A 25,119-nucleotide genomic window follows, 5' to 3' on the forward strand; every position below is an offset into this window, starting at 1 on the left:
CCGAAGCTAAAAAATGAGATCTCGGAAGATTTAAGCAAATGCATGGAAAACTTATTGCAAGCGGATTCAGACTGCCGGCACCGGGAGGGGGACCAACAACGGGCTGCCAGTGAAGCTAATTGGTCTAGGTGTATATATGTGCTACCAGCCTCTGTCACCACCTGATAGATTCCCTCAATCGTTCTTGCCCAGCAACCGCCTGAAATTTCCCAGTTTCTATGCGTCAGTTCACGTCATTGTTGCAGTCCCTCCCTAGTTTCACATGCCTCTGGCTCTGAGTCTGAAAACAGTCTGTGATTCCTGCATGGTTGGTTTCTGTGATTAGGCTTGCTCAAACTGCCCTGTCTGCCTCCGCCTCTGTTCCACCTGCCTTTGTTTTCCACTGGACCCCTGCCCTGCCCGCCTGGGTGTCAAGCTAACTCCTCTCACCTGGATACGGGTCCCCAAAGGACAGCATTGTCATGCGTGGGGGATAGTCACAAGTGTTAAGTGGTGGATTTAACCAATTAATTCAGTTTTGCGTCTCCGAAAAGAATTTGCTTCATTATGAACTAAACTGGAGGCAGTGATGGAGGTGATACCCAGAGACGCAAGAAGTCTTAAGATTCTGGCAAATTCTGAAAAAATTATTTACTTAGCATAGATATGACAAGGAAACTTCCTCAAAAAGGAAAATATCAACCTTAGGAGTGAGCATTGGGCTGTTAAGTTTGCCTGCCATTTTCTTGAACCTACAAGTCCTGTGGTTTGGGGAGATGGTACTTACCTCCCAGGGTTGTAGTAATGATAAATGGGACCCCCTCCCCCCCCCCCCAGATAAAACACTGTGCTTCACCATGCACACCGTCCCCCCACCCCGCAGCCCAACCCCCAATTAGGCCTGAGGAGAGCCTGCTCAAAGCCTGCCCCAGTGGCTCTGAGAACCTGTCTCAGCTGGTTTGGCACAAAATAGGGCCTCAATAAATATATATCAGATGAATGAATGGCTGTTTGCATTTCTCCTTTTGTGTAGTTATTAGGTGCAACAATGAAACCCAGGCCCCTGAATTCTGCCAGTTCCATTACCGTGTGGATGTAGGGTGAGTGGAAGGGAGGGGACGGTCAAAGATGAGTAAAGGGAGACAGCGAAGCCTACGCACCCGGAGAGAAAAGAAATCCTTGGAGGTTTGGGGGCAACAAAGAGCCAGAGCAGACGAATCCAAACACGAGGGCCCGGGGCCTCGGGTGCGCAGCCAGGACCCACTCCCCGCAGGTCCCCGCCAAGTGGCCCGCACCCAGCAAGGCGCCCCGGTCCCCGCACGGGGCGCCCGCCCCTGGGGCGGTGCCGGGAACACGCGGCGCCTCCGCCGGTCACGTGGGGGCCGAGCCGCCGGGCGGCGCTGCCGCTTCCCGATCGCGCCCTCCCAGTGCCGGGGACGCGGCGCTCGCGCTCTCTCCCGGGCCCCGGGAAGCAGAGACCCAGGAGGTGCCGCCGCCGCCCCCTCCTCCCGGCTGCACCCCGGGCCTGTGCTCGCAACATGCCCGCCGCCGAGCCAAGCGCCGCCCTCCTCCCGGAGCTCGCGGAGGCGACGGCGCTGCGGGCCGCGGGGCCGCGGCTGCGACGGTAGCGGAGCCGGAGCTGGCACGGAGGCAGCGCGCGGCGGGCGGAGCGGAGGAGGAGCAGCAGGCATCCTCCGCGGCGCGCCCATGGCCCCGGAGGTAGGAGAATGCGAGCGGCACTCCCCGCCGGCCGCCGCCTCCCCCCGCTCCGCCGGCTCGGCGCCCCCCGGAGCTGCTCGCGTCGCCGCCGCCGCCCCCCAGCTGCGGGCGCCCGGCCGCTGGCTGCGCTAGGACCCACAGCCGCCGGTCGCCGAGGGCTGGTGGGGAGAGAGGAGCGAGAGGGACCGGGAGCCCGGCGCCCGCCCGGGCGCAGCGCGGCATGTAGCTGGGAGCTCCCGCGCCCGCGCGAGGGTGTCGGCCCGGGGCCCCGCCATGGCTGGGAAGGACAGTGGGAACCTGAAGACAGTGAGGCTGTGGCGGGACGCCGCCCTGCGCGCCAGGAAGCTGCGGAGCAACCTGCGCCAGCTTACCCTCAGCGCGGCCGGAGGCTGCTCGGGGGTCGGGCCCGACCAGATCGACTCCCCCGACGCTCCCCAGCTCGTGCTGCCGGCCAACATCGGGGACATTGAGGTGCTGAACCTGGGGAACAACGGCCTGGAGGAGGTGCCCGAGGGGCTGGGGTCGGCGCTGGGCAGCTTGCGCGTCCTGGTCCTGCGGAGGAACCGCTTTGCCCGGCTGCCCCCGGCGGTGGCCGAGCTGGGCCACCACCTCACCGAGCTGGACGTGAGCCACAACCGACTGACCACCCTGGGCGCGGAGGTGGTGAGCGCCCTGCACGAGCTGCGCAAGCTGAACCTCAGCCACAACCAGCTGCCCGCCCTGCCCGCCCAGCTGGGCTCTCTGGCCCACCTGGAGGAGCTGGATGTCAGCTTTAACCGGCTGGCGCACCTGCCGGACTCCCTCTCCTGCCTCTGCCGCCTGCGCACCCTCGATGTGGACCACAATCAGCTCACGGCTTTTCCCGGGCAGCTGCTGCGGTTGGCTGCCCTCGAGGAGCTGGACGTGTCCAGTAACCGGCTCCGAGGCCTACCGGAGGATATCAGTGCCCTGCGTGCCCTTAAGATCCTCTGGCTGAGTGGGGCCGAGCTTGGCACCCTGCCTGAGGGCTTCTGTGAGCTGGCCAGCCTGGAGAGCCTCATGCTAGACAACAACAGGCTGCAGGCTCTGCCCGCCCAGTTCAGCCATCTGCAGAGACTCAAAATGCTCAACCTCTCCTCCAACCTCTTTGAGGAGTTCCCTGCCGCGCTGCTGCCCCTGGCTGGTCTGGAGGAGCTCTACCTTAGTCGCAACCAGCTCACCTCAGTGCCATCCCTGATCTCAGGCCTGGGCCGGCTCCTCACCCTGTGGCTGGATAATAACCGGATCCGCTACCTGCCGGACTCCATTGTGGAGCTGACGGGCTTGGAGGAGCTGGTGCTGCAGGGCAACCAGATCGCTGTGCTGCCAGACAACTTTGGCCAGCTCTCCCGGGTGGGCCTGTGGAAGATCAAGGACAACCCGCTGATCCAGCCCCCCTACGAGGTCTGTATGAAGGGGATCCCCTACATCGCAGCCTACCAGAAGGAGCTGGCCCATTCCCAGCCGGCGGTTCAGCCCCGCCTCAAGCTGCTCCTGATGGGCCATAAGGCTGCAGGGAAGACCTTGCTCCGTCACTGCCTCACTGAGGACAGGGTGGAGGCCAGTGAAGGAGGGGACAAGGAGAAGGGCTACTCGCCCCCACCGCCTCCCGTGAGCAAGGGCATCGAGGTGACCAGTTGGACAGCCGATGCTTCCCGGGGCCTGCGGTTCATTGTGTACGACTTAGCTGGAGATGAAAGTTACGAGGTGATCCAGCCCTTCTTCCTCTCCCCAGGGGCCCTTTACGTCTTGGTGGTGAACTTGGCCACCTACGAGCCCCTGCGATTCCCTAGCACCGTGGGCTCCTTCTTGCATCGGGTGGGGGCCCGTGTGCCTCACGCTGTGGTGTGCATTGTGGGCACGCACGCAGACCTGTGTGCGGAGAGGGAGCTGGAGGAAAAGTGTCTGGACATCCACCGCCAGATCGCCCTGCAGGAGAAGCGCGATGCTGAGGGGCTGAGCCGTCTGGCCCAGGTGGTGGACGAGGCGCTGGCCCGCGACTTCGAGCTGCGCTCAGCCAGCCCGCACGCCGCTTACTATGGTGTTTCAGACAAGAACCTTCGGCGGCGCAAGGCCCACTTTCAGTACCTGCTCAACCACCGGCTGCAGATCCTCTCCCCTGTGTTGCCCGTGAGCTGCAGGGACCCCCGCCAGTTACAGCGCCTCCGGGACAAACTGCTCTCGGTCGCCGAGCACCGGGAAATCTTCCCCAACTTACACCGAGTCCTGCCTCGGTCCTGGCAGGTGCTGGAGGAGCTGCATTTCCAGCCCCCCCAGGCACAGCGGCTTTGGCTGAGCTGGTGGGACTCGGCACGCCTGGGCCTGCAGGCGGGTCTGACCGAGGACCGGCTGCAGAGCGCCCTGTCCTACCTGCACGAGAGCGGCAAACTGCTCTACTTTGAGGACAGCCCAGCCCTCAAGGAACATGTCTTCCACAACCTCACCCGCCTCATTGACATCCTCAATGTCTTTTTCCAGAGGGATCCTTCCTTGTTGCTGCATAAGCTGCTCCTAGGGACCAACGGAGAGGGCGAGGGAGACGGGGAAAGCCCCCTCGTAATGGCACTGCCACCGCCGAGCCAGGACCTGCTCCGGGCCACCCAGCTCCATCATTACGTGGAGGGCTTTCTGCTTCACGGGCTCTTGCCGGCCCATGCCATCCGGTTGCTGCTTAAGCCTCACGTCCAGGCCCAGCAGGATTTGCAGCTGCTGCTGGAGCTGCTGGAGAAGATGGGACTCTGCTACTGCCTCAATAAACCCAAGGGCAAGCCGCTGAATGGGTCCACGGCCTGGTACAAGTTCCCGTGCTACGTGCAGAACGAGGTGCCCCATGCAGAGGCCTGGATTAACGGGACCAACCTGGCCGGGCAGTCTTTTGTGGCTGAGCAGTTGCAGATTGAATATAGTTTCCCCTTTACCTTCCCCCCTGGGTTGTTTGCACGCTACAGCGTCCAGATCAACAGCCACGTGGTGCAAAGGTCGGACGGGAAACTTCAGATCTTTGCATATAGAGGGAAGGTTCCCGTGGTGGTGAGCTACCGACCCGCCAAGGGGGTCCTGCAGCCAGATACTCTGTCCATTGCCAGCCATGCATCGTTACCAAATATATGGACGGCGTGGCAAGCCATAACCCCCTTGGTGGAGGAACTGAATGTCCTACTTCAAGAATGGCCTGGACTGCACTACACCGTGCACATTCTCTGTTCTAAGTGCCTTAAGAGAGGGTCGCCCAATCCACACGCTTTCCCAGGTAAGTGGAGAGAGGGATGTGGGTCTTCTCTGCTGTGTGTTGAGGTGCATTTCTTTAGAAGATTGTTGTTTCTCATTTGTAAGATGTTTAACCTCACAGGCCCCCCAGGAAAGCTTCTCAAGGTAAATACAAGGGGGCTTGGGGACAAGCAAAAGGCAGTAAATACAGGAGCACATACGACATCCAGTCCCCAGGCTCATGCTCTCGTACAAGGAAGATTCAGACTTCCCAAGTGGGTTCTAGTCCAAACCTGTGGATCTCCTCTATTCCCCTCTTCCCAGTGTAGCCCGCCTTTCCTGGGAGGAAATGTCAGGTTGTTGAGCAGAAGATGGTGTCTGATGTTAGTCTCTTGCTGAGCCTGGGCTTTAATGCTTATTAGACACATCCGGAGGGTTTGAGATGCTCTGAGTTTGACATGTCTATTGCCATTTTGTTTGTTTAAATTTAGAGAGGGTAGTCATAAAGTAGAAAGTATAGCTCACTTTTCCTAAGAAATTCCAGAGAAGGATGTTTTGTAATCGGGTTTGGATTAGTGAAGACAATGATACTGATATTAATGATGAATTAGTGAAAACAAAACTTTCAGTCTGTAATGCATGACTAACTCCTGGGATCACAGTTTCACTCACCACACTCGTGGGCAGGAACCGCAGCCTACTGAGATCTCTCAGGGGACTTTCCTCGGGTATTTCCTGGCAATTTGGCGCTTTACAGATGTTTTAAGGTGTTTTTTGTTTGTTTGTTTGTTTGTTTGTTTTTTGGGGAAGTGTTAGAGAGTGGAGCTTTTTGGAAGTACTTTGTAAGAGATAGAAGAGATAAAATATTGTCAATAATTTTTTTCTCTTCTGGGAAATGTTTTCCAGCACACTTCCTTCCTTCCTTCCTTCCTTCCTTCCTTCCTTCCTTCCTACCTACCTACCTACCTACCTAAACCATTGTAATGAATGGGAGAACACAGAACAAGTTGTCTGGCACTTGTGATTCTGGTTAATTGGCATCCTGAGCGTTGAGTTTGGACTATGTCCATTTCCCACATGTGAAGGCATTCTTTGGAGCAATTCTTTAAACAACTCAGATATTTGTGGAGCGCAGGCTTGGCTGACAACATTCCAAGTGTCCTGAGGACAAACCTAATGATAGTATCATTGCCAGTTTCTCCCCTCGGTCCCCCACCCCCAGCACACTGAGAGGGGATGAAATAGAAGACTGTACCACTGTGATCTTTGTCCTGGGCTGATGCAGCTCGTCATAGTATCGGGAAGGAACCCGACACCAATATTTCCGAAGGTAACATCTTCCCTTTGCCCTAGATCTAGGCTGAGTTTAATTCTTCAACTTGAAAAAAAGCCATCGTATTCAGTTACCTGTCAACTGAGCTGTCCATTCTGTATGATTATCTGGTGTCTTCTCACAGTCCGAGGCTTGGTAGATGCTTCAGTTCGTTTTATATTTGCCATTGTATTTTCTTCCCGAAAGCAGACACTTCTCTATTGTCTAACTAAATTGAATGAAGTGGTTGAGAGTTACATATTCACAGAGTAGCTGATTGAAGGAGCTAACTAAAGCCAATTCTTAATCCAGATGGAACATTCATACAGCTGAGGTTATTAGCAACAAAGGGAAAGGCATAGGTTATTGAACAAGTAAAGATCTGTGCAGAGGAATTCCAAGAACTTTGAGGTGTAAACAATGAGGCTGGATTTTTTTTTTTTCCCTAACCTCAGCTGTTTATTTTTGGTGATAGTCAAAAATTCCACAAACAGGTCCATTCTCTTGTTATCATTTGGCCTGTCTGCCAGTTAAAGGAGGCACACCTGGTTTGCAATCCAGGCTCTAAGGAAGAGATGTTTTTTTTTTTCTCAACAAAGAAATGGCTGAAAATTGTAAATTATCTTATATATTGAATAGGAATAAATTACCAGGTGTTTTGATAATGTAGACTGTCTATTTCTATTTTATTTATGGGCAGAGAAATAAGTTATCTTTTTGTTTTGTTTAAGCTTCTATTCTAGAAAAAGGTGATTATAGTACATTCATTACATTAAGACAACAAGGAAAAAACACATTTTCCTCTTTCATATTTTTCTGTGATAGCCATCATCAGCTAGTATTTGCCACATTTCCAAAAGATTTGGGAATACCCTAGCCGGTTGTTCAGTGGTTAGAGCGTCAGCCTGCAGTCTGAAGGGTTGTGGGTTTAATTCTGGTCAAGGGCAGATACCTCGGTTGCAGGCTTGATTCCCTGGTCGGGGCTCATGAGGGATGTGTCTCTCTCACATCCGTGTTTATCTCTGTCTCTCGCCCTCCCTTTTGTTCTCTCTAGAAATTAGTTAAAAAAATGCCCTCAAGTGAGGCTTAAGAAAGAAAGAAAGAAAAGAAAAAGACTTGGGAAGAGTTAAAGTAATAAGAAATTAGAAGGTGTTGTAGGAACAGAATTATGATGTTGGGTGTTCAGTTGGTTAGGCCCTAACCGTTAGGGCATACATTTAAAATACGTTTATTCAGTCCCTAGATTATTAAAATATATTTTACCTTGGCAGAAACCTTTGACTCTGTTGGTAGCTTTTTGTCTTTTTAAGAAGTCATTTTGCTTTTAGAAACATTGAAAAAGTTGGTTACTTAGTTTTACATGTTATTAGTGTCAAGTACCCCTGTAAACTGATAATTTTGATACAATGTAAAAAAAAACCTAGAATTTGAATGTTTTTTTTCAGTTTTGGGACATTGCGAGTAAAAAGCAAGTGACTGTCTCTCTTGTTTTTATAGAGAAGAAATGTTGAATTAATAGTTTTAAACCTTATTTTGTGAAAAGTCCGCGTTGGCCCTGTCATTGTCAATAGGTCATTAAATCCAGCCTACGCTGCACTAATGTAGTTGGCCTAGGAAAGAACAGTATTTCTCTTTTTTCATTTTGACTAATGAAAGCAATGCCATGTTTTGGAAAACTCTCATCTGACTACCTCTTGGTTTTAAAAGTTTTTTAAGAAAAGAGATCTAATTATGTGGCCAGAGAGATTACTGATTCATCTCACTTAAGATAAATGGGTTGAGTGACAGGAAGTTCGAATGAGGCCAGTAATGAGCCTACCGGTCAGGTGTGGGAGCCTTCCCCTGCTTTCTGCAGGCACTGACCGGACTGCCAGCTTCCGACAGCCAGGCTCCCCTCCACCTTGTCTGGGTGTCCTGGAGTAAGTGTCTTCTTGTGCGATATTTATTCGTTCTGTTCTTTTTAAAAAATATTTTTTATTTCAGAGAGGAAGGGAAAGGGAGAGAGAGAGAGAGAGAAGAAACATCAATGATGAGGAAGAATCCTTCACTGGCTGCCTCTTGCACTCCTCCCACGAGGGACCAAGCCCACAACCCAGGCATGTGCCCTGACCAGGAATCGAACGGTTGACCTCCTGGTTCCTAGGTTGATGCTCAACCACTGAGCCACGCTGGCCGGGCATCCTCTGTTCTTTTCTACCAATATGGCAGAAAAGCTGAACACTCCTGAGGGTTGGGTATGTGGATTATTGAGGCCAGTTCATAGGCCTTCAGCAAGATTCTAGTGCTTTGCTATTCCATTTAAGCAGTTGAATGAATGCTGTGTGTTTTTAAATTGAAAGAGTGCATCTTAATGAGTTGAACTTGGGTCAGTGTAATTTTTCACTGCACATCCTACTCTCCAGATTGTTAAAGGTTATCTTTAAGGATAATTGGGAAGCACCCCAAAGCCGGTAGACAGAGCATTGGTACCTGGTCTTCAGATTTGGTTTCTTTCATTCGCTGGTTAACTCGACGCCTATGCACATCTCCCATCAAGTGCCTTTTGCCTGAGTTCAAGTTCCTGCCCACTGGGTAGCTCTCCGAGGCACTCGGCGCATTTTGGCCTGTTCTGCTGGTGTCTGTGTATGTGCCCTGATTGCTCTTGGATGAGGTTGTTGGCTTCTCTGAGCAGGAGACACGCCTGAGGCTTTGTGGCTTCTGTGAGTCTGTCAGATGTTGGCTGAATGACTGTTTGGTCTTCTGTGAGAAATGCCTTTTTTTCTTGGATAGTCACCTATTCTGTCAAACTGCTAGGTGGTACTGGAGTGATCCTCTTGCTTCGTCCCCCGTCCCATCTTCCTTCCCCTGTGCCGCAGATGTCCCAAGTGTTCCCATGGTCGCCGCATTGCTGGTCTTTCCCTTGAATAGGCCCTTCACTTTGACCACTGAAGCAAAGCAAAGTTCTTGCCTTGTTATATCTCAGTTTTAGAGCGACTCTGGAATTTGAGCTGACCTAGTTGTTTGGATTGAATTAGTCATTGTTTTGAATTTCACAAAGGTTGTTAAATATCTTTTGAGTTTAGCTTTATGAATATGGATGCCTCCTGGCTTTTATTTTTGTGAAGGGTCCACTTTGAGCTCTCCTGGGCTTTGTTTCCTATAAAAGTTAAAACCTTCGTCATGCAGCGGGAGAAACACATGCTGTGCCTGATCGAGTTCAAAGGCTGGGGAGGCCCTCAAGAGTCCATCGCATCAAGTGGTGGCCGTCTCTTTAAATCGCAAGCCCGTCCCTGCCCGAGCAGCGCAGATTCCCTAGAGAAAGTATTTTTTCTTGGTTCACAGAGGGTTTGTATCCTAGTCTGCTACCTGCTAGTCTTCCTCCCAGTAAGCCTCACCTAACTCTTACTTCTTACTCCTTTACTTCATTTTAACGCCCAAAACATTCACAGGTGCTTCCCAAGGTGGTTTTGGGGATTAGGTGAGAGGACGTGTTGAGAAATGGTTACTCTCTGTGTGTGTGGAAGGAAGTGAGGGGCTTCTTTCTGCTCCATAGTGTGGGTGGGGGTGGGGGCAGGAGTGGGGCTGATACTGGAGCGAACATTTTTACATTCTTGGTTGCTGTCTCCATCCACCCATCAACTCCCTTGTCGTCATGGGAGCCTGTTAGGATTAAGGACCTGACTATCCCTCCATTAGGGCCCGATTTACTTATTTATTTATGATTTTAGAGAGAGGAGGGGGGGGAAGAGAGAGAGAGAGAGAGAGAGAGAGAGAGAGAGAGAGAGAGAGAGAGAGATTGATGTCAGAATCATCCATGGGTTGCCTCCCGCATGTGCCCCAACCAGGGATCGAGCCCATAACCTGGGTATGTGCCTGGACCGGGAATCGAACCCAAGGTGCTTTGGTGTACGGGACGATGCTCTAATCACCTGAGCAACACTGGCAGGACCCCCCCAGTTCCCCCCGCCCCTTGTTTTTAATACAGGGGGCAGGTGCCGTCCTCTTTTCTTGCCCTCCTGTCTCTGCAGCCTTGGCACTCCTGTGCGCCGGGGTGGAGAGGGGAGCTAAGCTGCTTTGTGTCCTACTACGCGCTGTGGAAAGCACACCAGGTGGGTCTGCTGGGGGGCAGGCCCGGCCCGGTCTGTGCTCCCGGGCCCAGCTGCTCTGATTGCAAAACCAGCTGCCGGTGGCGGTCAGGTTCCCCTTCCTTTGGGGGCTGCTTTCCTTCACTTCATCGGGAGGTGAGGAGGCCCCGTTTTGGCCTGCCTTCCCCAGTCCTGCTTTTGCATTAATGAGGCCAACCCTCTGAGCCCCATTTGGCTCCTCATGTCTGTGCAGCTTATAGAACCCAGAGTGATTGACAGGCATCCCAGACAGCCGCGGAACACACATGATGACATGTCTTTGTTGAACCACGAAGACTCTCTCCTCTGTAAGTGTGGCAGTCCTCCCCTACAGTTACATACTCTCTTCTCTGAGACCTGATGTGTCCTGTGCTGGCAGGTCACACTCCCTAGACAGTGCCTGGTGCAGGGCTGAGCAGGTAGGAAGGGGCTCCAAGCGGATTGGTTATTTTTAAAGAACTCAAGAAATTCTGGTGTTTCCTAATCGATTCCTGGCAAAGTGCTTTTTTAAAGTTGTTTATGCTCTTTGTCTTAAAATGTGCACTTTAAGGTAAGCATCTATAATTTTCCCACGTGACTTTTCTGGTACATATATTCCTGCCCTCTGTATCCAACTCCTAATTCTTTCAGGAAAGGTGTGGTGGGGCAAGAGTGGGCAAGGGGCAGCTATCAGAATGCAAAGCGAATGAAGGAAAAGGAGAAAATGTTTTCAACCATTCAACACCCAAAATACAGACCGCCTTCTACCACCTGACCTTGCCTTCTACCACCTGACCTTGCTTTCTACCACCTGACCTTGCCTTCTATTACCTGACCTTGCCTTCTACCACCTGACCTTGCCTTCTATCACCTGACCTTGCCTTCTCTTTCCTTAGGCAGTGAGCACACCCCTCCCCCAAGCCTGCTGTTTCATTTCTCTTTCCAGCTAACCCTGCCCCAACCCTGACTTTGGCCTTGCAAAGAGGGAAACTATCGACGGGGAGGAGGGTGAAGCTGGTGGTGCGGGAAGTTCCTCATGGTGGGTGCCAGCTGTTTCCTCTTCTCCCACGTGCCGTTGCTTTCGAAGCTCCGGACGGAGTTAAGGTTGCTGGTTTGAGCTCACGGAAACCCCTGGAAAAGTTGCTGCCTGTATTGAGTGCAGAGATGGTTCTGTATGTGCTGTTTACTATGGATAACGACTCCCAGACACCCTGGCCAGCAAGGCCGACTTGCGTGGAGAGGGAGAAGGGAACATTTGTAGTTATTTTTTATTTTTGGCACTGAGTGCTTGAAAACATTCTTTCATTTTCCTTCCCCAACATAATCTCTTAGCTGAAAATACGGATTGTTACTTAGAGAGTAAATTAGTGAAACCAAAACAAAACAAAACAAAAATCAAATGTTTATCTTTAGCGATAGGTTTACAGAAGGCAAAGGCTACAGAAGCAGAGAGAACGTTGGGGGCGGGGGGGGGGGGGCGACTGGAGCAGGACAGAGGTCCCGGGTCCTGGCGGGGCCGGCGGTGGATTCCCAGGGGCACGGTGAGCCTGGAGGCTGTGTCACAGGCCTCAGGAAGGAACTCCGTGCTCTGGACTGGCAGCCCCAGGCACCCCGGCTGTTCCAGCTGCTTCCTTTGCTTTTGCAAATCTGTGCACAAGGGCACTTGTGAGAAGGGCAAGGAGGAAAGGAAAACGAGCTGTGTCAAGACTGCTCTTTGGTTGTGTGCGCCCTTCTGCTTCTGGGCGGAGTGCCTTACTGAGTCCAAGCTGCTCCCTCCTCCTCCTCCTCTCTCCTCCTCCTCCTCCTTTTATGGAAATTCACATCACATCCGAGTAACGGTTTGTAAGGAAGCAGTTCCGTGGCATTTAGTGCATTCAGTGTTGTTCAACCACACCGTTAAGTCAGGTGCTTCTGGAGGCTAGGAGCAGATTCGGTTGCTGGCTTTCTGCCTGGGGGCAGGAGTGGGGGGTTCATATTGACTGGGAATTCCTTTGCAAAGTTTTGAGACACTAAGGCATGGCGGAAGGAGAGAAGGGCATTTTAGGCCAGGCCTTGAGATGCCACGCTGTTGAACATCTTTTAACCTGGCTGCAACGGACGTGCTCTTACTCCGTGTTGATGAGAGGACAGAAGGTCTGCTTGTGGCGTTCGTGAGTTAATGGGGGACCAGAAAAGAACACGTGTGAGTACTGTGCAATTCCTGTCATCTGTATGTGCTTTTCTGCACTTGATTTTTTAAAAAAAATATTTTTTCTGATTTCGGAGAGAACAGGAGAGAGAGAGAGAGTTAGAAATATCAATGATGAGAGAGAATCATCCATCGGCTGCCTCCTCTATGGATCGAGCCAGCAACCCAGGCATGTGCCCTTGACTAGAATCAAACCCAGGACCCTTCAGTCCACAGGCCGACGCTCTATCCACTGAGCCAAACCAGCGAGGGCTTTTGTAAGTTTCTTTGAGCCAGACTGTCGGCAGTTGCCAGGAAGCAGAATCTCAGTGGATTGGGATAATGCCCCAGAAAATGGAGTTTTTAAAATTTATTTTTGTACATGACAATCCAAGGAGGAGATGTAGGTGGGTTACATGAAACCCATTGGTGATAGGTTAGAGTGGTGGGAGAAAGCTAAGGGGGAAACCTCTGGGATTGGATAAAAAAATAAAATGATAGACATATACTTTTACTCAGGTGGGTACAGGATAGTTAACAGTCAACAATTAAGATGATAACACTAACAATAAAGGAATTTGTGGTATCTGTTGTGGTGTTGGTTGTGCCCTGAGGGGTCTGGAAAAAAGAGATGTTACAAGTTACCCTGACTTTTCAATGATACGTTATCGTAGATGCAAAAAGACAATAAGCTCAGTTAAGGTAAAGATTGACCTTGTCAGGGCGTGACTACCCACCATAACTGTTTTTAGTTAAATTTTAATTTCAGACAGTCCTTTGTGGTTACTCTAGGTCAGTGGTCGGCAAACTGCAGCTCTCGAGCCACGGTTTGCCGCTCTGTTGACTAATGAGTTTGCCGACCACTGCCTTAGGAAAAACACTTAAAAAACATTTTAATAATGTACTAATGTCTTTAACCTGAAGTCAAAACTTCTGGGTAAGGGTAATGCCTTACGCAGTGGTCAGCAAACTCATTAGTCAACAGAGTCGCAGTTTGCCGACCACTGCTCTAGGTCTTTAAGTTTGCAAGACTGCCATGCAGGCCTTCCCTGAGCTTGGCAGGTTAGCATGTGGCCCCTTTTGTCCACAAATACATGGCATTGGCCATGGGAAGCTGAGCAGGGACTTTGGTGATGTAATTGTTGATTCTTGCATATATGGAATCTGACCACATACAGAGAAATTCACTTGCATGTTTGAGTAATTACTGAAAAAACTGGCTTTTGATTTTCTGGGGGGAAAATATGATCATACTGAGAAAGACTGGCTACAGCTTTGAATTTGCTTGACTTAGGTGAGTAGGTGGAAAGTAATACCCAGATCATTCTTTCCCATTGATTTTCAGTTCGGATCATTTGTTTTCAAGAAATCTCAGGCAGATCTCAAAATAGGCAGGATGCTGAGATAGGAAAATGCATGGTATCTGAAGATTTCTAAAAACTTCCAAAACTAATCAGCTTTTTGAAGGGGGGGGGGGAACCTCCTCTTTCAGAAGGCTTTACATTTCTCAGAGTTATTTATGGATTTGCTTTTGTATCCAGAGGGGTTGAAGTCATCAGTGATTCTGAACACCAAAGACTGCGTGCACACTGACTCCAAAGGCAGTATAAATTAAATTGGGTCCTGTCATCAGGAAAATATATGGCTGCTACTTACAGATTTCTTTGATGAAGGGATGCGTTGTTGAGGTGGTTTTTCATTCTTAGCATATTAAATGCTGAGAGAATTAAAGAGTTAATTTTTCTTAGATCCTCCCCTAAAATGATGCATATAAATGAGATGCATATAAATGAACGTAGTATTAATACATTGTTCCGGTACTAGTGAATTTGGGTTAGTAGAGCAAGCCTCCTTCCCTTCCTTTCTGATTTTGAAAAGGGGCATTTAAAAAGAAAAAGAATGGAGAAGGAAGAGATAAATTCAGAAAAATGGTATTTCTCCTAGGTACTGTTTGACTATCAACTTTATTATAGTTTCAATAAGATTCTTATTTTTCGTGCCTTAGGGCTATTATTGTATTAACTAGAGGCCCAGCGCACGAAATCTTGCGCAGGTAGGGTCTCTAGGCTTAGCCTGTGCTCATGACCGCTGCCCCTTGACTGCTCCTTGAGGCTGAGCAAGCTCTCCACTTTCCAGAATTTTGAGAAACAACCTTATTTCCTTCAGGGTTGATAATCCCTCCTTGTGCTCAGAACACTGTTGCGGTGCAATTAGAAAAAGACAAATGACTGAGTCAAAATGGTGGGATGTAAAAAGGGGCTTGGGAGTTATAAAAAAGCTTACCTTTGTGATTTAAAAGAAGAGTAATCTTTGTAATTGGCTTTTGTGATGCATATTGGAATACCACTGTTTTCAGCATAATTATGCATTTCACAGCTTAATTCATCCATTATAACGGGATGTAATGTTTAGACACAGCAATAATTACAAATCTTACATGCCTGCAAACAAATGTACTGCTGATTACAACAAGACAGTGGCAGATAGACTAATACTGTGTGGAGGTGAGAAACTAGTGAAAAAGAATTGATAATGAGCTGTGTTTCACTGACTGGAAACCTCGTTTCTGGCTTTCGGCCCTGGGAACACCTGCCTGAGCCAGTGGGGCGGCTTTTTCTCCTGCTCTACAACCAGCCTTCAGAGTCCACACCATTGTGTACCTAGACTTCAGCTTGGGGAGTTATGCTCAGGAAATGTGCCTTGGGTGGATCCTGGTACCAGTAGAGGTTCATAATTTAAGAGATCATCCGCACCATTTGCTCTTCAGTGAGTGTAATGAATAAAGAATGGGTCTAGCCCAGCCAGCATGGCTCAGTGGTTGAGCGTCAACCTATGAACCAGGAGATCACAGTTTGCTACCCCATCAGGGCATATACCTGGGTTGTGGGCTTGGTCCCCCACTAGGGGGTGTGCAGGAGGCTGCTGATTGGTGTTTCTCTCTTATCATTGATGTTTCTATCTCTCTCCCTCTCCTTTCCTCTCTGAAATCAATAATAATAATAATAATAATAATAATAATATATAAAAAATATATATATGTAAAAAAAGGATGGGTCTAACCCAGCCCACTAAAACGTGTTTGACTTGCAAAAGAGGTAAACAATCAAATCCTGTTAGAGTGGCTTTTGTGTTTAAAATATGTTATTCAAAGCTAACAAAATCACCCGTCAGATTCTTGGAGAAAGAGAACTACGCATAGAGCCTCCATCTCATACCAAGTGTCCAAATCAATGCAGACGGTAAGGAGGAAAGAGCAGCCACATTTTCCGAGCACGGCGTGAAGAATATGTATTTATTCTGGGCTTCTCTTAATTCACCTGGGCCACACGTCTGCATGGCATGGCTGCGGTGCCTTGGATTCAGGAGTCTCGGTGCTTATAAATTGCGTGAGAAAGAACTAAAGAGAGACACGTGAATTTTCCAGAACGCTGGGATGCCCAGAACAGCTCACGGGTCTGCTGAGAGCCGGGCCGTTTTGTGCCCGGGGTACAGTAACACAAATGGGACGCACAGCCCCTGTGGGCTGCGTCCGTCCCCTTTGCTGACACCGCTCGCTCCCAGATGGCTGGCCCTGGTGGTGCGGGGCAGGTGTTTCTTTTGAGTTTTCTCTTTTATTAAGCCTCTGTGACTGTGTGTACCTTTTCTTCTCCCCAAGAGAAACACACACGCGCACACCCTCTGGTTCCTCTCCTGTCATGTGCATTCTTCCTGGTTGCTACAGTATTTCCATCTCTTTTTCTTGGTGTGGGCAAAAGGAAAGCGCGCTTGTCTTCTGTTTGGTCGTTTGAGGAATTGGCATTTGAGACGGTTGGGCCCAGCTTTCCTGCAGCCAGACCGAGCTTCTGAGGGCTGTGCCAGCCTCTTGGCCGCTTCTTGACTGTTTCTGCCCCTCCGAGCCTTGTCTGTGAGACATGGGGCAGCAAGAGAAGACCCAGCTCGGCCTGTGTGGCTTGGTAGTTGAGCGTCGACCCATGAACCAGGAGGTCAGGGCATATGCCTGGGTTGCTGGGTTGCTGGCTGGATCCCCGGTAGGGGGCATGCAGGAGGCAGCCCATAGCTGATGCTCTCTCATCATTGATGTTTCTATATCTCTCCCTTCCTCTCTCTGAAATCAATAAAAACATATTTTAAAAAAGAGGGAGAGAGAAGCTGATCCACATAGCAGGGATGGTTGCATCTGGTCGATTAGCAGGGCTGTTACAATTCTGTGCCTGAGCCAAAAACACAGGTACCGTTTCCAGGAAGTGATAAAGTGCAGTGTAGCCGGCCCCAGGTGTTCACAGAAAGCTTGGAATACGCCCGCCCGCTGTCCCTTTTTACAGCTCATAAATCTCCTGACTTATGGTGCCATTTGTGACTCAAGGCACATTAGTTAACTCACCGGGGTTGGGGAGGGTGGGGGGGGGTGGATTTGCATTGAAGGCAGAGCCGCTGTAAAACCGGGAGGAAGCCTCACGTTGCTCTTTGTTAGAAAAGAATCCCGTGTCTTTAGTTGCAGACCAATATTTGCTTTTGAAGGATCTGGTGGGGTGTTGGTGGCTTTGTTCTCAGCCGAGCACAGACACGCGCTGGCCTTCCAGGGACGCAGGCGCAGGAGTCACGCAGATAAGTGTGTCATGCTTGGAATCCGAGTGTGTAACTTCGGATCGTCACATATGAGTAACTTCCCACTTCCTCCTCCTCCACCTCCACCCCAAGGAGTCCACGTATTTTTCTCTGGAGGGGGACAGAGGACAGATGTCCCCTAGACCGGCAGTCGCCAACCGGTGGTCCGCGGGGTCCGAAAGGTTGGCGACCGCTGCTGTGGACAGAGATGAGCGCTGCCGGGAAGCCTTCTGCGAGCTGCTTACCCAGCATCAGATAGAGCGGCCTGACATCTTTTATCTCTGAGATCCAGTGGATTAGGGAGTCCAGAAGCTTGGTCTCAGTTTCCTCGTCTGTGAACAAAGGGAATCACTCTAACAGCTCCATCGCTTTTGCTCCTTCTGTCAGCCGCCTCAGATGACGTGGGGATTAACTGAAGGAGTGGATGCCGACTGCCCAGAGTCGTTTTTGCCGTGTGTTTAATAAATGGTAGCTCTGATCACCACGATCCCTGTTTACAGGTGAGGAACACCGAGGCTCGGGGGGGCCGAGTAACGTGGCCTGGGCACCACGGAACGTGGCAGGGCCCAGGCTCCCCACTCCGGAACCTACGCTCTCTGCCACCACCCTGTATATAATGCCTCTTGGGAAAATGATAGCTTTCCGCCTGTCAAACATGGGTGGTCGGTTGAATGAAAAACAAAATCGTGTGTGTGCAAGGCATGTGTTTAACTCTGTGTACACATTAACTGGAAACCTGCAATGGCGAGGCATTGGGAAGGTCATGGAGAGTCGGGGCGAGCAGGCCCCGGTCCCCGGAAGCTGCAGTCTAGGGAGGGGAGCAAAGAGTAGACATAGAGTTGCGGGGCTGGGTAGTAAATGCTGAGATGAAAAGACCTTCAGGAGCCCGCTGGGCCAGGTGGGTGGGGTTGGATGCATAGGAGCAGGTCTCCAGCAAAGCGGAGGTGATGCTGGGGCCTCTGCAAACCACCAGAGCCACTGAACTTCGGTGCAGTCGAGGTGGGGGGAGGAGGGTCGTGCACATTACTGGGAAGCAGCCATTCCCCTTGGAGGTGCACATTCCTTGTAAGTATTTTTTTAGCCTCTCTATCCTGTCAGCTAACTTTTTTTTTTTTTTTCTCTCACTAGAACAGAACTCTTGGCAGCTTGGTATAAAGCTAAAATATGTTTTTGATTTGATGATTTTTTTTCCCTCTCGGGTGGGGGAAAATATTGGAGGGTCATGTTGCGAAATGTCAAATGTACAGTATTTACGAACACTCAGGACCACAGCATGGACCATTGCCTTGGATGGAATGTGAATGGAATCCTGGGCTAATTCAGACAACACTGCCCAGGACGCAGGCCCCCGGGCAGGTCCTTGGGAAGGGAGGAGGCATTCCGGGGGCCGCGGCGGCGAGTCCTGGGCCTCTGTGCCTGGCTGTGAGATCTCAGACAGGCCAGGTGACCTCGCTGGGTTCCAGAGTCCTCGTCTATGAGGTGGAAAAACGTGTCTCTTTGATTTGAGTGTATGGGGTGAATTTTAACCGCAGTGGGAAGAAATCGGGGGCTTTTATTTTAAAACAAAGCAGGAGTGATTGGATAAGATCAGTTCCAACAGGGCTGATCTATATTGCCTACTGACTTAATTGGTTTGTTAGGGTTGCTTAGCCACCATCCTATGATGGATACCAAGTGAAATTCTAGCAGATTTATAGTGTCAGGTTTGTAAGTAATGTCATTTGCAGATAATAAAGTTCCCAATTTGTTCTTAAATTTGGAAGGGTCGTGCAGAAGAAAGAAGAGACTTTATGAATATCTAGTAACCTCTCACCACTTTAAAATATTGGAAGGATAACTGATGCTGATGGCAGCTTGCTTTGCATCATGAATTATGCATGCCGTGCGCCCTGGCGTTCTCCATGGCTGTGCCTGTGGAGTCATCTTTTGTTCTCGCTTATTTTCGGTGGTGGCGCTTGTAAAAGAAGAGGCCACAGCACATCTATGAAAGAAATCTGTTTGGTGTAAGACGATCTGTTTTTGCTGTTCATTCTATTCAGTTAGTGGCTTTTGTTTGTGCTTTGTTTATTCATTATCAAATTGGTCCTCGGTAGGGCGGGATGGGGGGACTGTGGGAGGAGACGTCCTGTGATGTTAACAGCTGAGGTTTGGTCTAATGACCCAGCAGAAGGCGGGCACACCTCTCCCGGCTCCTTGCAGCTGTAAAGCAGCTCTGTTCTTGCCCCTTCCTCTTCCTTCCTGCTCCCTCTGCATCTCCAGGGCAGTGGCCCCCACGAAGTTCTTCAGGCTCCGAGGAAAAGCAGTTTAAGCCTTCCCTACTTGTTAACCTCGTAATGAGAAAGTAAAATGGAATAAGATACAAAGAACACGCCCATGACCTTTTCTCCCACCGCTTTCCTCTAGCCTCTAGCGGCAACGAGAGGATTAAAAACGATGCCAGCAGCGGAGAATTAGTGCGTGCTCTTTGTCCCCCCTCTCCCTCCCCTAAAGATTCCTTTGGGAACTGCGTTATGATATCAAAGGTATTATTTAAAGTTCATACATGAAGTCATGATGACTCTCAGTGGAAGCCGCTTGTAACGCTGCTTAGTTGAGTCATTTGAAGCGGTGCTTATGTCTCTGTGACAGCGACGACCTGCTTTGTGGGGAGGTGCCTCCCGGGCAGGTGTCTGCCTGGCTCATCCGGATTAATTAGAACCGGCTTCCCAGGGATTGCACTGTGGGCTGGTGAGCTGTCTCACCTTCTAGGAGGGCCGTCTGTGGGGTGATCAGAGGCAGGGGTCCCAGCAGCTGGGCGTGCCTCCGGATGAGGGGAATCCACCTCTGTTACGAAGTCCATGTCTACCGAGAGCAGCTTCCCCCATCAGAGTTCCAGCTCCCAGGAGCTGAAAAAGGTTGGGGCTGCCTTCTCAGGGGTTAGGATGGGTTTAGCTCACACTAGACGAAAAGAATCTTTGCAAGAAACATCGTTTAACTTAGTTTGTCTCTATTATTAACTAAGAGCACTACACAGTGCTCATGCAATACGGAGAAATAGAATAGCATTTAGGATTCAGGCATAGTAAGGGTATTTATGTGCGAATCCTGTCTTTGTTCAGCAGGGATTGGCTCAAGCCTTCCAGCACGGCACGGGCACCAGGGGAGGGTCAGCAGGTGTCCTGGGGACCTTGGTCCAGAAAGGGAGATGAGGCTTGTGCGCAGCTGCAATACATTGTGAAATGAATCTAGACAAACACCACGCGAGTTCAGAGGAGAGAGAGGCTCCTTCCAACTGAGTGGGTCTTGGAGGAACTAGAGTTTTGTTTATTATGGTGGGAAAGGCAGGCTGTGAATGAAGGAAGTTACAAATGGCCTTTTCTTCTGGAGCCAACATCAAATCCCTGGGCTTTGGCCCGGCTGGAGTGGCTCAGGTCCCATGCACCAAGAGGTCTCAGGTGTGATTTCCAGTCAGGGCACATGCCCAGCTTGCAGGCTTGATCCCCAGTAGGGGGCGTGCAGGCCAATGGATGTTTCTCTCTAACCCCTCTCCTTTCCTCTCTCTCTAAAATCAATAAAAAAACAGTAAAAAAAATAATTTTTTTTTTAAATCCCTGGGCTTTTAACTTGTTAACTAAAAAAGTGCAGTATAGTAGTTCACAGTTTTGTTGTTTTTTTTTTTTAATATTTTTTTATTGAGGTATTATATGTGTACATATCTTACCATTACCCCCCCCATCCCACACCCACACATGCCCCCCCCCGAGTTTTGCGTCCATTGTTTATGCTTATATGCATGCATACAAGTCCTTTGTTTGATTTCATAACTCCCCCACCTCTCCCTAACTTTCCCCCTGTAATTTGAAAGTCTGTTTGATGCTTTACTGTCTCTGTATCTATCTTTTTGTTCATCACTTTATAATGATCTTTACTATCCCTAAATGAGTGAGATCATGTGGTATTTTTCTTTCATTGACTGGCTTATTTCACTTAGCATAATGTTCTCCAATTCCATCCAGGTTGCTGCAAATGATGAGAATTCCTTCTTTTTTATGGCAGCATAGTATTCCATTGTGTAGATGTACCACAGTTTTCCGATCCAGTCATCTGCTGATGGGCACCTAGGCTGTTTCCAAATCTTAGCTATTGTAAATGGTGCTGCTATGAACATAGTGGTGCATATATCCTTTCTGATTGGTGTTTCTAGTTTCTTCGGATATATTCCCAGGAGTGGGATTACTGGGTCAAATGGGAGTTCCATTTTCAGTTTTTTGAGGAAACTCCATACTGTTCTCCACAGTGGCTGCACCAGTCTGCATTCCCACCAGCAGTGCACGAGGGTTCCTTTTTCTCCGCATCCTCGCCAACACTTGTCGTTTGTTGATTTGTTGATGATAGCCATTCTGACAGGTGTGAGATGGTACCTCATTGTTGTTTTGATTTGCATCTCTCGGATAATAAGTGACTTTGAACATGTTTTCATGTGTCTCTTGGCCTTCCTTCTGTCTTCTTTTGAAAATATTCTGTTTAGGTCTGTTGCCCATTTTTTTATTGGATCATTTATCTTCCTCTTATTAAGTTGCATAAGCTGCCTGTAGATGTTGGAGATTAAACCTTTATCAGTGATAGCATTTGCAAATATGTTTTCCCATGCAGTGGGCTTTCTTGTTGTTTTGTTGATGGTTTCTTTTGCTGTGAAAAAGCTTTTTATTTTGATGTAGTCCCATTTGTTAATTTTCTCTTTAGCTTCCATTGCCCTAGGGGCAGTGTCAGTGAAGAAGTTCTTTTGGCATATGTCTGAGATTTTGTTGCCTGTGGATTCCTCTAGTATTTTTATGGTTTCCCGTCTTATGTTTAAGTCCTGTATCCATTTTGAGTTTATTTTTGTGTATGGTGTAAGTTGGTGATCTAGTTTCATTTTTTTGCATGTATCTGTCCAGTTTTCCCAACACCATTTATTGAAGAGACTGTCTTGACTCCATTGTATGTTCATGCCTCCTTTGTCAAATATTAATTGAGCATAGTGGTTTGGGTCGATATCTGGGGTCTCTATTCTGTTCCATTGATCAATATGTCTATTCTTGTGCCAGTACCATGCTGTTTTGAGAACAGTGGCTTTGTAATACAGCTTGAAATCTGGTATTGAGATTCCACCTACTTTATTCTTCTTTCTCAGGATTGCTGTGGCTATTCGGGGTCTTTTTTTATTCCAGATGAATTTTTGGAGAGTTCTTTCTAGGTCTGTGAAATATGCTGTTGGTATTTTGATGGGGAGTGCATTGAATCTGTAGATTGCTTTGGGTAGTATGGACATTTTAATGATGTTGATTCTACCAATCCATGAACATGGTATGTTCTTCCATCTGTTTACGTCTTCCTCTATCTCTTTTTTCAGTGTCCTGTAGTTTTCTGCGTATAGGTCTTTTACCTCCTTAGTTAAGTTTATTCCTAGGTATCTTAATTTTTTTGGTGCGATGGTAAATGGGATTGCTTTTTTAGTCTCTCTTTCTGTAAGTTCATTATTGGTGTATAGAAAAGCCATAGATTTCTTGGCGTTAATTTTGTATCCCGCTACATTGCCGAATTCATTTATTAAGTCTATTAGTTTTTTGATGGAATCTTTTGGGTTTTTTATGTACAATATCATGTCATCTGCAAATAAGGACAGCTTCACTTCTTCTTTTCCAATTTGGATGCCTCTTATTTCTTCTTCTTGCCTAATTGCGATAGCTAATACTTCCAGTACTATGTCAAACAGGAGTGGTGAGAGTGGGCATCCCTGTCTTGTTCCTGTTCTTAGGGGAAATGGTTTTAGTTTTTGCCCATTGAGTATGATGTTTGCTGTGGGTTTATCATATATAGCTTTTATTATGTTGAGGTATGAGCCTTCTATTCCCACCTTGTTGAGAGTTTTTATCAAGAAAGGGTGTTGGATTTTGTCAAATGCTTTTTCTGCATCTATTGATATGACTATGTGATTTTTATCTCTCAGTTTGTTTATGTGATGTATCACGTTTATTGATTTGCGGATATTGTACCATCCTTGCATTCCTGGGATAAATCCTACTTGGTCATGGTGTATGATCTTTCTGATGTACTGCTGGAGCCGATTTGCTAGAATTTTGTTGAGGATTTTGGCATCTATGTTCATGAGGGATATTGGCCTGTAATTCTCTTTCATTGAGTTGTCTTTATCTGGTTTTGGTATTAGGGTGATGCTGGCTTCATAGAAGGAGCCTGGAAGTGTTCCTTCCTCTTGAATTTTTTGGAATAGTCTGAGGAGGATAGGTTTTAGTTCTTCCTTGAAAGTTTGGTAAAACTCTCCTGTGAAGCCATCTGGCCCCGAGCTTTTGTTTGCCGGAAGCTTTTTGATGACTGCTTCAATTTCTTCCATAGTTACTGGCATGTTGAGCTGTTTAGATTCTTCCTGATTGAGTTTTGGAAGGTTGTATTTTTCTAGGAATATGTCGATTTCCTCTAGGTTGTCCAGTTTGTTGGAATAGAGTTGTTCGTAGTATTTTGTAACAATCCTTTGTATTTCGTCGGGGTCTGTTGTTATTTCACCTCTTTCATTTCTGATTTTGTTTATTTGGGTCCTCTCTCTTTGCTTCTTGGTGAGCCTGGCTAGAGGTCCATCAATCTTGTTTATCCTTTCAAAGAACCAGCTCTTGGTTTTGTTGATCTTTTGTATTGTTTCTTTGGTCTCTATGTCGTTTATCTCCGCTCTGATCTTTATTATTTCTTTCCTTCTGCTTACACTGGGCTTATCTTGTTGCTCTCTCTCTAACTCTTTGAGTTGTTGGGTTAGGTAATTTATTACCATTGTTTCTTGTTTTTTGCAGTAGGCTTGTAGAGCTATGAACTTCCCTCTCAGGACTGCTTTCACTGTGTCCCATAGATTTTGGATTGTTGTGTTTTCATTGTCATTTGTTGCCATGATGTTTTTTATTTCTTCCTTGATGTCTTTGGTAACCCAGTCATGGTTTAATAGCATGCTGTTTAGTCTCCAAGTGTTTGATTTCTTTGGGTTGTTTTTATTGTAGTTGATTTCCAGTTTTATGCCACTGTGATCTGAGAAGATACTTGATATGATTTCTATCTTCTTGAATTTGGAGAGACTTTGCCTATGTCCTAACATATGGTCTATCTTTGAAAATGACCCATGTGCACTTGAGAAGAATGTATATTCTGTGGCTTTGGGGTGAAATGTTCTGAAGATGTCGATGAATTCCATCTGTTCTAGTGAGTCATTTAGGATTGATGTTTCTTTGCTGATTTTTTGTTTAGAGGATTTGTCCAATGGTGATAGTGGGGTATTGAAGTCTCCTACTATGATTGTATTGCTGTCAATCTCTCCTTTGATATCTTCCATGAGTTTTTTAATGTATCTTGGTGCTCCTGTATTGGGTGCATATATGTTTACCAGAGTTATTTCTTCTTGTTGGATTTCTCCCTTTAGTATTATGAAGTGGCCTTCATTATCTCTTGTTATATCCTTCACTTTGAGATCTAATTTGTCAGATATAAGTATTGCTACCCCAGCTTTTTTTTCATTTCCATTCGCCTGGAAAACCTTTTTCCATCCCTTTACTCTCAGTCTGTGTGCATCCTTTTTTTTGAGGTGGGTTTCCTGTAGACAGCAGATATCTGGGTTTTGTTTTCTTATCCAGTCTGTTACCCTGTGTCTTTTGATTGGGGCATTCAATCCATTTACATTTAAAGTTATTATTGATAGGTACTTATTTGACGCCATTTTTATTCTTTACCCCTGTGTTTCTTCTTTGCTTCCTATTTCTTTCTCTCTTTTTTTTTTTTTTTTCTACAGCAGACCCTTTAGCATTTCTTTCATTGCTGGTTTGGTGGTGATAAACTCCCTTAGTCCTTTTTTGTCTGTGAAGCTCCTGATTTCACCTTCAATTTTGATTGATAGCCTTGCTGGGTACAGTATTCTTGGATTTAGACCCTTCCTTTGCATGACTTGGTATATTTCATTCCATTCCCTTCTGGCCTGATGAGTTTCTGTTGAGAAATCAGTTGCTAGTCTGATGGGGGTT

At 48.0% G+C, this 25,119-nt stretch overlaps 1 protein-coding gene across 14 annotated transcripts in view; it reads left to right on the plus strand.

Annotated features, from left to right (window-relative positions):
- Positions 1–1,567: 1,567 nt before the first annotated feature.
- Positions 1,568–25,119, plus strand: part of MFHAS1 (multifunctional ROCO family signaling regulator 1) — a 76,378-nt gene continuing 52,826 nt past the window's right edge. For 3 of the 14 annotated variants that reach the window (XM_054720083.1, XM_054720085.1, XM_054720082.1), the window contains exon 1: positions 1,568–4,966. In XM_054720083.1, coding sequence (XP_054576058.1) covers positions 1,972–4,966 — 2,995 coding nt within the window. In that variant the 5' untranslated portion in view covers positions 1,568–1,971. The other 11 variants (XR_008556784.1, XR_008556786.1, XR_008556785.1 and 8 more) reach the window with 11 other exon arrangements.

The sequence above is a fragment of the Eptesicus fuscus genome, chromosome 8 (genome assembly GCF_027574615.1).
Source record: "Eptesicus fuscus isolate TK198812 chromosome 8, DD_ASM_mEF_20220401, whole genome shotgun sequence".
NCBI classification, from domain to species: Eukaryota; Metazoa; Chordata; class Mammalia; order Chiroptera; family Vespertilionidae; genus Eptesicus; species Eptesicus fuscus.